The 13230-nt window shown below is 42.1% G+C and overlaps 1 protein-coding gene across 2 annotated transcripts in view; it reads right to left on the bottom strand.

Moving 5' to 3' along the window:
- LOC121481259 (protein argonaute-4) overlaps positions 1-13230 on the bottom strand; it is a 39580-nt gene that overhangs the window by 9143 nt on the left and 17207 nt on the right. For both annotated transcript variants that reach the window (XM_041738508.1, XM_041738509.1), the window contains 8 exons: positions 12784-12931; positions 12171-12290; positions 11919-12047; positions 11539-11672; positions 10244-10428; positions 8802-8961; positions 4693-5008; positions 4428-4562 (listed from right to left, as the gene is read on the bottom strand). In XM_041738508.1, the coding sequence (XP_041594442.1) occupies positions 4428-4562; positions 4693-5008; positions 8802-8961; positions 10244-10428; positions 11539-11672; positions 11919-12047; positions 12171-12290; positions 12784-12931 (1327 nt within the window). The remainder of the gene's footprint in view (positions 1-4427; positions 4563-4692; positions 5009-8801; positions 8962-10243; positions 10429-11538; positions 11673-11918; positions 12048-12170; positions 12291-12783; positions 12932-13230) is intronic.

Here is a 13230-nt window from a genome sequence, read left to right as displayed (position 1 = left end):
GAAATACTAAGGAACAAAAAGGAATAAACTGGAGATATGCACAATAAACTTGGACGAACCTCAAATGCATTATGCTAAGTAGAAGAAGCCAGACCAAAGGCTATGGTCTCCCACATATATGTCATTCTGGAAAAAACAAAACTGTAAGGACAGAGCACCTGTCAGTGGTTGCTAGGGGCTGTACAGGTGAGGGAAAGGGTTGACTGCAGAGGGCTCAGCAGAATGTGTGTGCATGATGGGATTGTCCATGTCTTCATAGACATGGTGGCTACACAACCACATCCATTTGTCACAACTTGCAGAACAATACACTAAAAAGGTTGTATTTTACTGTTCTCTATATTACTTCTTAATAAGAACAGGAGGGGGGGGCAGAAAGAGTGGGATGGATGTGGTCATCCCAGGGATTCAAATCCACAATATACATGGGAAATGGAAAGTGTGTATGAGGGCATTGTAGAAGGCTGAAACTATATGTGATGTTTCGGGTACCTTAGGAAAACACTGAACACCAAAGGGAAGTATTTGGTAGGCAATGGGGGATATGTGTAGGTTTCTTAATAATGGAGTGGCAAGGTAAGGTGTGTAATTTTTTTTTAAGATTTTATTTATTTATTCATGAGAGACACACAGAGAGAGGCAGAGACACAGGCAGAGGGAGGAGCAGGCTCCATGCCAGGAGCCCAACGTGGGACTCGATCCCGGGACCCCAGGATCATGCCTTGGGCCAAAGGCGGCGCTAAACCCCTGAGCCACCCAGGCTGCCCAGATGTGTATTTTTTTTTAAGTAAGCTCTACACCCAAAGTGGGGCTTGAACTCACAACCCTGAGATCAAGGGTGACATGCTCTATTGACTGAGCCAGCCAGGCACCCTGAAATCTGTATTTTTTTTAATGTAGCCCTGACAGCAAGTGGAGGGCACATCTGTGAAGGGCACACCTGTGATGCCAATGGGGAGACCATCAGGGGTCTCCAGCAATACAGGAGGCTCTGCCCAGGACAGAGGGAACACGCAAGAGGAAGAACTGAGACAAGACATTTCAGGGCAGAGCTCAGAAGACTCTTCGACCACAGGAAAGGGGCAGAATTAAAGACAACCCTGAAGTTTCTAGCTTGGTTGACTTAATGGCCGATGATGCCAAGTCATAGAAAAAAAAAAAGGAAAACTGGGGGCGCCTGGGTGGCTCAGCAGGTGAGCGTCTGCCTTGGGCTCAGGTCGTGACCCTGGGGTCCCAGGATCAAGTCCTGCATCGGGCTCCCCACAGGGAGCCTGCTTCTCCCTCTGCCTGTGTCTCTGCCTCTCTCTGTGTGTCTCTCATGAATAAATAAATAAAATCTGAAAAAAAAAAAAGGAAAACTGAGGGAAGAATAGACTTTGGATGAGGATGAAACAAAAAGGAGAAGGTTTAGACGTGTTTTGCTTGAAATGCCTGTGGTAGATTGTAGGACTAGTGCCAAATATTACTGTGCCCCTCCCTGGGGTTGGATTATACATCCCCACCCAATTAACTCAGGAGTGGCCATGTAACTCACTTTGGCTGATCAAGTGTGGCCTGAAATGTGTAACTCCTGGGCACAAGCTTTAAGAGCCAACATAGGGCTTGTGTGGATCCTTCTTTCCCTCTGCTATAATGACTGGTGAGGTTCCAGATAGACTCTTCTCTGTCAGCCTAGGTTCCAAAAGGAGGACAGCAGGGTCATAGCTGCAGCAGAGCCACAGAGAACATGAGCAAGAAATGTATCTTTGTGAGCCCCTACGACTTTGGAGGGCCTAGCCTATCTCGCTGATACAATGTCTACGGAGCATCTGAGTAAATACGTCTGGTAGACAATCAGGGGTGCAGCTCAGGAACTGCACAGAAATGTTTGCAGTTGGGAACACAAATTTAGGACTCTATAAGCAGATCAGTGAATGCAGAAAAGTAGGCGAAACTAGAGAGTTTGAGAAATTCAGAAGAGGAAGAGAAAAGTACGAAATGCCTGGAAATATCAGCATTTAATGGACAGAGGAGGAGGAAGAGTCAAAGAGAGTCTGATTATAAAGGAGGGTAGTGAATTGGGCAAATCATATTATTGCTCAGGCGAAGAGGTCAGTGTAAGGACCTGACAAGGTATCACTAGATTTGAAATGAGGTCACTGCTCGAGCAACTTCAGCAGAATCTTTGGAACTGAAGTCAGGCTACAGAGAATTGATGCCAATGGAAAGTCAAGTCATTTTTCTTCTAAAAATTTGGTCATGAAAGAAAAGAAAGAGAAGGTGGCAGGCAGACTGAGGGAGAAACAGGATAAAGGGAAGCTTACTGGAGGGAGCAGATCTAGGAGGAGTTGAGGGACTTTAGAGGGTAAGGAGAAGGAACTGGAGCTTTGAAAACCAATGGTAATTACTGAAGTGTTCCTTTAGGAGCAAGAGCATAGGGGGAAAGATTAGGCTCTGAGATGTGAGAGGAAGGAGAGGAGAAAACACATTTTACTACACTGGAAAGCGGAGGAGATAGGGGTACCTGGGTGGCTCAGTTGGTTACGCATCTGACTCTTGATTTCGGCTCAGGTCATGATCTCAGGGTCCTGAGATCAAGTCCAGCATCAAGCCCCACGTTCAGCGGGAAGTCAGCTTCCCTCTCTCTCCCCCTCTGCCCTTCCTGCAGCTCGCACTCTCTCTCACACTAAAATAGCTAAATAAATCTTTTTTAAAAAAATGTAGAAGAGAGGAAGCTGATACAACTCATGGCTTCTAGGGCAGCCTGGGTGGCTCAGTGGTTTAGCTCCTGCCTTCAGCCCAGGGCGTGATCCTGGGGCCCCAGGATCAAGTCCCACATCGGGCTCCCTGCATGGAGCCTGCTTCCCCCTCTGCATCTCTGTCTCTGTCTCTTATGAATAAATAAATAAAATCTTTAAAAAAAAACACCTCATGGCTTCTAGATGTTGTTTTCTGGGGAAATAGAAGGTTGTTCTATTGCTGGCAAGATAAAGTGTTGCTTTATCAGGCTGAGGAATTCAGGAGTGAAGGTTTGGTATACATGCTACGGGGAACTGGACAAATGGAGAAACTGCGGCGTCAAAGGCTGCCTGAGATCTGTCATCATGAGTCTGCAATATCAATTCATCATTCAATGACTTTCTTCCACAGTAGTGTCCATTGGCCTAAGAGTTGAAGCAAAGGAAATGGGTAAGTGGACTGATCCCGAGTTGGAGATTGGCAAGAGGCATGAGTAGAGAACTGGAGATGTTGGTAAGTGTCAAGGGAGTGGGGGAGACCAAGGACTGGGATTATCAGCCTCTGGAAGGTTAGGAGTGACAGAGAATGGTAAAGGACAAAATGATGAGGTAGCCTGGGCTTTAGGAAGATAATCCAGTTCCAAGAGCTACAGGGACAGCAATTTGATGGAGGGATGGAGAGGTGGCAGGGTGTTCTGTGACCAGAGCTTGCGCAAGAGTTTGGAGAATTTGTATTAGTGGAGGTCTCAGAAGTACTACTGAGTCGGGATTTGGGCAATTCAGAAGACAACACTTGGAACCTGAGCTGACTGGTGGAACCCGAGCCCAAGGAGAAAACCTTAGTGTTCGAAGTTTCAAAGAGAAACAGCTCAGCCTTGGATTGGAGACAAAAACTAAGGGCGGACTAGAAAATAATGGGAGGGACCCACAAGATGACAAGATTAAACAACAGAAAGAACTGGTCTCTTGAGGGTGGATCAGGGAGGGCTTGGAAAAGATGAAATAATGTCATAGAAAATATCATAGAAGCAAAGTCATCCAATATTATGTATTTATAATTTAGCAAGGTTACACATAAATCACAGACTATAAATCAATTATACAAAATGCCTCTTAGTCAAATGCTGGGAGTTGAACTCCAAATTAATATTCATTTATTACTTTAATCCTTCTAACAACCCTGTGAGATAGGTATTCTTCTGACTACATTTTACAGATGAGAACATTACAGCTTAGAGAAGTTAACTTGCCTAATGGTTAGTAAGTGTGACATTAAAAGCATTCAGTGTACCCCGAGAATCCCCTGCACTGATCTATGTAACGGTATAAACCATTTGGAAGAGAAATTCTTCTATATATTCTAGAACCATGCCGTAGGCACTGGTAGCAAAAAAGCAGCAAATGATAAAGTTCAAATAGATAAACCACCCGTTTGGAGTCTGCCTGTATCACCATAGTATAATCTTGGCATGTTTGTGGGGCCCCCTCCCCCTTAAAACTCTAGAAGCCAGCACTCTGTCCCGCAAGAGATATACTAACTCTCAAAACCTGTACTATTCAGAAGTGATCATCTATGCTCAACTGGAGTGAGTATATTTATTAAATTATTATTATTATTACACTTCTGGTTTTAGGGAACAAATTGTAGGTAAGCTCATTTGAAAATATATTCGCTTGCACCAGACAGTGAGGGTCCTACGGGTTTCTTACCCTTTCTGTTTTATCTGCACAGAAGAGTCGTGTGTGGTGTCTCTTCTGCACCACGATGTAGGTTATTCCTGGCCGGTAGTCTTCCTCCAAGCTAATACATGCCTTCCGGATGGCTATGAGCTCTGGCCAGGCTACCTAGGAGTCAGAAACAGAATGACATTTAATTGCGAACTCACCTGGCATCTCCCAGATCTGGTTTACCTGGAGTGGCAGCTCCATCAGACACCCAGAAACCCCCCAAGACAACTGCGGGTAATCCGAGTACCTGCTTCATTTGTCCCTCCGATACCCCTCCTCGGTAGTAGATGATCCGAGTGGGTTTGAAGCGTGTGGATTTGTAGAACTGGATCAGCAGCTCTCGAACCATGTTAGTAAGGTCCTGAATTACCTCCTGGCTATAGAGGAGCTCCTGGGAGATCTCCTGGCGGGAGGTCTGCACCCGGACAGTGGCACAGTACCGGCTAGGGTGGCCGTCCATACTGCCAACGACAGCAGCAATGGAAGGCTTCTTTCCGTCCCCGGCTGGGGGGTGTGTGACATCTGCTCCCAGGAAGATGACAGGCTGCTGGAACACCGAGGGCCTGCTCAGATGGAAGGAGACATTGACACTGACACATGTAGGTGAAAATCTGTATTTTCAAGCTCATCAGATATAATTTTACACCACAGAATAAGGTCTTGTTCACATTGGGTGAGAACTCTGAGGCCCATTGAGTGTTTGTGCCCCTCATGCAATGAATCGGAATCCACTTAAGGCCACATGGGTGGGGCGCCGGATGGCTCAGTTGGTGGAGTGTCCAACTCTTGGTTTTGGCTTAAGGGACTGGGATCAAGGCCTGTGTTGGGCTTTGTGCTCAGCATGGAGTCTGCTGGAGAGTCTCTCTTTCCCTCTCCTACTGCTCCTTCCCCTGCTGCCTCTCTCTCTCTTTCAAATAAATGATTAAAAAAAAAAAAAAAAACACAAGTCAACATGGTTCTTCTATAATAGGAAGGGAAGAATTTATTTTACTTTTATTTTCTTAAAGATTTTATTTATTTATTCATGAGAGACACACACAGAGAGAGGCAGAGACACAGGCCGAAGGAGAAGCAGGCTCCATGCAGGGAGCCCGATGTGGGACTCGATCCCGAGACCACAGGATCATACCCTGCACCAAAGTCAGACGTTCAACCACTGAGCCACCTCAGAAAGGGAAGAATTTAAAAAGAGGACCTGAGCCAAATTTAACAAAATCTCTATGTGTAAAGGGAAGACTTTCCTAGAACTCTCTCTTGGGATCCTAGGATTGCTACAATGGATACAATATTGCAGAATTTACATGGAATGGGGTCAAAACCCCCAATGCTCTTCAAGATGTGAGGCCTAGAGAAGAGAATTGAGTCTGTCCACTTTCCTATTTTACTTTTACATGTAGTATTCATCCCTTATACCACATATTTTACTCAATTATTTTTTTTTTTAAAGATTTCACTTATTTATTCATAGAGACACGGAGAGAGAGAGGCAGAGACACAGACAGAGGGAGAAGCAGGCTCCCTGCAGGGAGCCCGATGTGGGACTCGATCCCAGGTCCCCAGGATCACACCCTGGGCTGCAGGCAGCGCTAAACCGCTGCACCACCAGAGCTGCCCCTACTCAATTATTTTTTAAAGATTTTATTTATTTATTTATTTATTTTTTATTGGAGTTCAATTTGCCAACATATAATAAAACACCCAGTGCTCATCCCGCCAAGTGCCCCCCGCCCCGTGCCCATCACCCAGTCACCCCAACCCCCCCGCCCACCTCCCTTTCCACTACCCCTTGTTAAAGATTTTATTTTTAGTAATCTCTACACCCAATGTGGGGCCCAAACTCACAAGCCCAAGATCAAGAGTCATATATTCCACTGACTGAACCAGCTAGACATTCCATTTAATTTAATTCGTATTTATTTTCTACACACGCACACACTCACACACACACACACACACACACACACACACAAGAATATAAGTTCCACAAGGGCAGGAATTTTGTTTTGTCTTATTCACTGCAGTATCCCAAGTGCCTGGAACACTGACTAGCTCACAGTGGACACTCAGTAAATATTTGTTGAGGGGCACCTGTGTGGCTCGGTCAGTTAAGTGTCTGCCTTCACCTCAGGTCATGATCCCAGGGTCCCGGGATCAAGCTCCGCACTGGACTCCCTGCTCAGGGGGGAATTTGCTTCTCCCTCTGCCTCTCTCCCTGCTTGTGCTTGCTCTCTCTCTCTCTCTCAATAAAAATCTTTTATATAAATAAATAAACAAACATTTATTGAAAGAATGAATACATTAATTTGGCACTGATTTGTCTAGGAATCAAGGAGAAAAATATCATGTATGCTTCTCTGGTAAATTCTTAACAGTAGGATTTAGAACTGAGTACTGGAATCCCTGGGTAACACAGCGGTTTGGCGCCTGCCTTTGGCCCAGGGCGCGATCCTGGAGATCCGGGATCGAATCCCACGTCAGGCTCCCGGTGCATGGAGCCTGCTTCTCCCTCTGCCTGTGTCTCTGCCTCTCTCTCTCTCTCACTGTGTTCCTATCATAAATAAATAAAAATTAAAAAAAAAAAAAAGATAGAACTGAGTACTGACTCTGAAAGCATAATACAGGAGACATCCTAAATCTGAAAACCCCATATGATGGGTACTCAAAAATAGACACCTCCATGAGGGCAGAGGCTGTGTTATATTTCTCTGCATGTATCATGAGGCAACATGGGCCTGGCACACAGCAGTACAGCAGCAACCATAAATCTATAACATACATACACATAAACGGAATAACAGCTTACATATACTATGTACCAGCCACTGTGCTAAGCACTTCCCTTGTAGTAACTCATTTAGTCATCACAACAATCCCATGAGGGTGGTACAATTATTATTTCAATTTTTCAGATAGAAAAAAATGAGACAGAAGAGATTAAGAAGCTTGCCCAAGCTTACAATAACTAGGAAGCAGTAAAATAAATAAATAAAAATTTTAAAATTTTAAAAATTAAAAATAAATTAAAAAATAAAAATAAAAAAATAAAAAATAAAAATACCCCCAAAACTAGGAAGCAGTAAAGCTGGAATCCAAACCTAGGAAGTCAGACACCGAGGTATGTACTCTAAACTACTATGCTATGTTTCAAATGTTTGGAGTCAAATGAAATGATTTCAGAATTTAGGTCAACTTCCCCTATGGTCTGTATACCTCATCTAGCAATCTTGTAGGAAGGATTTTGTCACCTATAAATTTTATTCAAAATAAATAATTTAATTCAAAAGTAAGTACTGGAATATGACTGTACAAGAGCAAGGCACTCAGTTTCATAATCTTGTCCAGAATAGCAATGATGAACACCACAGCCCTAAGCTAAATTTCTCAAATCACTTTTGCATAGAGAATTTCACATGAATACACTGTAGAAAAAAAAGAAAAAAGAAAAAAAAAAGAAAACACTTTAGAATTAACAAGTCAGATATTATCTCAATAGATAAGGGAAATACAAATGAATGAAAAGACAACACAAACTAAGAAATGGCCAAGAACTGAACAAGCCTGTCAAAAAAGAGGATATCTGAATAGCCAATAAACATGTGAAATTGTATTCAATATGATGCATTATCAGGGGAATGCAAATTAAAACTACAAGGAGATACTACTGCCCCCAAACAAAATGGCTAAAGTTAAAAGGACTGATACTACCAAGTGTTGGTAAGAATATGAAGCAAGAATATGAAGCAACTAGAACTCTCCGTGGGAACGTAAACTGGTGCAATCACTCTGGAAAACTTTCTGACTGTATGTATGTACTCTCTCTAATTTAGCAATTCTACTCTTGGATATATACTTAGGAGAAAGAATACTTAAGTCCACCAAAAAACATAGAAAAGCTGTATAATAAATGTACGAAAATATCCATCAATGGTACAATAGTTTAAAATTCGGTGGTATATTCATATAATGAAATAATACACAATGATGAAAAAGAATACACTATACTTAAATACAGTAACACGAATGAATTCCAGACACATAATGATGGGCGAAAGAAGATGGACACAAAATATTACATGTTGTTTGGTTCCATTTATATGAAGTTCAAAAATAGGCAAAACGAATCTATGGTGATAGTGGTTACCTTTGGGGGTTACCTATTGGGAGGGGCCACAGGGAAGCCTGACACGGTGCTGGAAACATTCTAAATCTTCACCTAAGTAGTGGCTACATGAATGCTTACATACACATAAGAAAAAAGTAATTGAGATCCACGTTTGAGATTTGTGTGCTGTACTATAGGTTACATTACATTTGATCTTAAAACAAAGTAGAGAAAAACAGAGTTCAGAATCTTACCTTTGATGAGGTACGAGCACGTTGTTAATTCCTCCGAGCTTTGCATTTATCTTCAGGCAAAGGTTGGAAAGAGTTTGGGGCGAGGTCTTCACCACATTTTTTACTTGGACACATTGTGTGGCCATACCCAGGAGGGTATCTCCAACACGTTTCACCTCCGCTACAAGGATAAATTCATTCATTAATTTAAAAATGTTGAAATATTCTCCTAATTACTAAGAGTAGAGGGAAAAAATCTATCATCTAAAAAATGTGGGGAAAAAAATCCCCACATAAACATTTACAGAGGGGATCCCTGGGTGGCACAGCGGTTTGGCGCCTGCCTTTGGCCCAGGGCGGGATCCTAGAGACCTGGGATCGAATCCCACGTCAGGCTCCCGGTGCATGGAGCCTGCTTCTCCCTCTGCCTATGTCTCTGCCTTGTCTCTGCCTCTCTCTCTCTCTCTGTGTGTATGACTATCATAAATAAATAATTAAAAAAAATAAACATTTACAGAATGCCTATACCTACTGTACACTGTGCTAGGTGTGGTTGTGTCACCTGCTAAGCCCCCAGGGCAATTTCCCCTTTTCTTCCCTCCTGCAGGCACTGAAGGTAGCCGACTTCCTTTGCTCTTGGATGCTACCTGCCACCACTAACTCAATCCCTTGAGGTTACTTTTTCCACAGGACTGGTCTGGCAAAGGAATCCATCTCCCTGGCCTTCTCTCTCAGTGTAACACATCAGCTCTTTGACTTCTAAGTATTTCTCTCCCACCCACCTCCTCTTTTTCCTCTAAATGCAAGAGGTAAACAGACAGTAACAAGAGAAATTACTACAGAGGGCAGCGAAGACATCTTATAAAGATCAAATAGCTGGTCTGTAGTTTCTGAATCCTTTATTTAGGTGATAGCCAGAAGACCTTTCTATCACTCTTGTTCTACTACATACAAACTAAATAGCTTCATTTCTGGAAGGGGTAGGCTCGCCCACTCTTCCCCGCCCTGATATTCCTAAGTACTTTTCACCAAACATTCTGAGTCTTCCTGCCTTTGAGGGCTATGGTAGCATCACACCGCTTGCCCCATGCTCATTCCCACTGCATTTCTCGGCCCCCATTAGTGATTCCTGCACAAAGGTTGGGAAGGAGCCAGGTGGCTGGTTGTGGTCAAGAAGCTGCAAATGTTAAGAGCCTTCCAGAGCTCTCTTTTCTCTCTGCCATGGGACCAGCAACATTCCAAATAGTGATGGCTCTACCAACCTGGGTCTCAGAGTGAAAATGACACGATGGCATCAAACAGAGGCCACAGTCCACCTCAAAGGACACACAGTAGAAGAAAAAAAAATTTTTGATGCTTTGAGCCACTGAGAGTTTGGAGCTGTTTGTGACTACAGTATGACCTAGCTTATCCTTTTCTACTCCTTGAAATCATCCCTCATACAACATTAAAGGGGTCCATACCATACACTGGTGTCTTCCCAGGCAAGATAACCACGATTAGCTGTAGGCCCACATAGGTCATTTTCAGATGTTTGAACATGGGCTCCACGCTGTCTGCACCTTGTGCATACTTGCAGAAACACGGCTGACCCTGGATGGGCATCCCTGCATCCTTAGAGATTTTACGGAGCTGGTCAGTGAAACTCCTGTTAAAATAGAACCAATGGCACAGTGCTTTCATTTCAGAGTATGTGCCTAGCATATATTTTCCACTAAGATACTTCTTTCAGTTCTGTACATTCTTAGCCAAAATTAAAAATAAACAAACAAATAAAAAATCTTTAACTGGCTGCCAAAGATGGGCTGGCAATTACATCACTGTAATTATAATGCACCAGAATCTATATTAGCAAGTGATCATATCATCATTTTGAAACTTTAAATAATTGTGCCTCAACTGGGCCCCAGGAACTAGGATAGCATTTCTGTTCAAAGATTTTTTTCTTTTTTTTTAAACATTCAAGTCAGTATTCTGAACTAAAAAAAGCAAAGTCAAAATCTCAGCTAATGTGTACTTTGGTAAGCCAGGCACAAGAATGGCTGGGTAAGCTTGTGTTCTGAGAATATGGAAACACAAAATTGGTATATTTAGGATTACATTCAAACTTGCAACAGATTTAATTCAATAAGAATATTAAAAGAAATCATCACTTTAAAAAAAACAAAATTCATTGTGAAGTTTCACGTTTTGGGTTTGAAAAGTTACTTTAATCTATGCATAAAGCTTTCAGAATAATTTCTTTCATGCATTTGCCAAAATTTTGTAAGATTCCTTTCTTTCATCCAGTTCCCTTCTCCTGCCTTGATTTTTTTCCACCCTTCTCACTAACTTCCTTTCTATAGATAGCTGCATCTTTAAGACACGAACCAATGATCTCAGTCAGTGACCCTGCAGTAAAACAAGCTCACTAGCAAATTATAATGATTAAAAAAATGGACTAGTTTTTATCTTAGCTGAAGAGATACAATTAATACCAAAGGAAGCTTCACTAAGAACTCAAGAGTTTGTCAACTGTCACTGCTTCCGCCTTGTTAATCACAAATTTCTGCTCTAAATATAAGGACATTGAGTCAGATTTTGAATGTCATTCCCAAGTTTGCAATTTACTGTAATACAAGGTCTTTTTCCCTATAGCCAGATGGCATCACTATAGGAGTCAGGGATTTAGTGCCAGTGCACACAGCACATTCACATAAAGATGGTATTTTCATATCTGGAAGGGATATTACTAAGCTGAAAACATGAAGATACTCACTTTAGTAAATCTTCCCTACATTGTTTCTGAGGCGCAAAACAAGCAACTGCCCAAACTTTAATTTCAATGCCAGCATAAAACTGCTTTCCTCGCATGTCCCAGACACCCTGGTTGGGTGTGGCTACCGTTTTATTCTTTAAAAAAAAAAAAAAAGAAAAAGAAAAAAAGAAAAGAAACAAAAGAAAAGAGAAAAGACATTACAATCTAAGGCCATTTTACTGTTGAGGAGGGATTAAACAAAACTCTATTTGGTATTAGCCAAAAGACAAAAAGCAATAATGAGCCAAACTATGGGGAGATTTGGTGTGGTGTAAAGGAGAAACCCTGGATGATTGTCTTTTCGACTGTAAGGAGCATACTGAACAGAGTAAGACGCTTACCCGGCCTCCGTACTGCAGCATTGGTGCTGGGAGTACCCTGCCTGTCAGCTCTGTCATTTCATTGTGGACAACAATACCAAATTCTTTAAGGTATGGATCCGGTCCACCCACCATGCTGTTACTCTTCACCTAAAGAACAGGAAAGCCTGCGTATATAAAAACCAAAGAGTAACTGTGTCCCACCAGGAGTTTTCCACTGTCTCGTTTTCTCATCTGAAAGTGAGCTGATCGTGAAGACCAGGCCTTACTGACCAGTCTGCTGATTTCTTCCTGTCTGTCAGGAGCAGATCTGGCTGTAGCTTTGATCATCGTGGAAGTCTGATTGTCTGTGAGTTTCTTGATGCATCGCTGTCCTGCCACGATATTACAGACCTGCAGAGAAGCAAAGGGAAATTTATTTGTGCGATGAGTTTCAATACTGTGAGCCTTGGCTGAACTGTACCTTCCATTACCCCAAAACACGAAAATGCTATTACCTAATGGAGCTATCTGCCTAAAATATCTTATTTATTTTTTTTGAAGATTTATTTATTCATTGGGGGGGGGGGAGTGTGCATACACATGCAAACATGCAAGTGGGAGGTAGCAGCAGAGGGAGAGGGAGAGGGAGAGAAGCAGACTCCCTGCTGAGCCAAAAGCCCAGGGCAGGCTCGATCCCACAAACCCAAGATCATAACCTCATCTGAAACCAGGTCAGATACTCAATGGACTGAGCCACCCAGGTGCTCCTGCCCAAAATATTTTAGAAATTCATACTAAATTCCTACCACTAGTTAGAACAGGATTTTTAAAATTTTTTTTGGATTTTTTTAAACTTATTCAAGAGATTGGCAGATTTCCCAAAACAAAGTTTAATTTAGCTTACCTCAAGTGGCAAATATGTATGTTTTTGTTCTTGTCCCACTTGGAGACAGGGAAGATGTGGGTATTTCAGCTGCAGACTATACTTCTGCTTAAAATATTGAGCTACTGTACATTCCATAGCTTGACCATTTTCCAGCTGTAAGGGAAAACTATGGGAGAGAATATCTTTTTAGAAATGTCTTCAGAAAAAAAAAAAAAATGTCTTCAGGTTCTTTTTTTTTTTTTTAAGGTTCCTTTTTTCTTTTTTTTTTCCTTTTTTCTTAAATAAGCAAACAGACAACTAACATTTTCTACCTTGATCATTAAAAAACAAAGGTCAATCTTTATTTGACCAGTTTCACTTAAGTCATTTTAGTATTTAACGAGAACAGTGATTCTTGGAATTTACAGCTTTGTGGACGCTAGGATGAAAAAAATATTATATTAAAACTTAAAAAGTTAAAAGGAG

This window comes from Vulpes lagopus, chromosome 23 (assembly GCF_018345385.1).
Source record: "Vulpes lagopus strain Blue_001 chromosome 23, ASM1834538v1, whole genome shotgun sequence".
NCBI classification, from domain to species: Eukaryota; Metazoa; Chordata; class Mammalia; order Carnivora; family Canidae; genus Vulpes; species Vulpes lagopus.
Note: the sequence above shows the minus strand (reverse complement) of the source record. Positions and strands in the feature narration are given on the sequence as shown.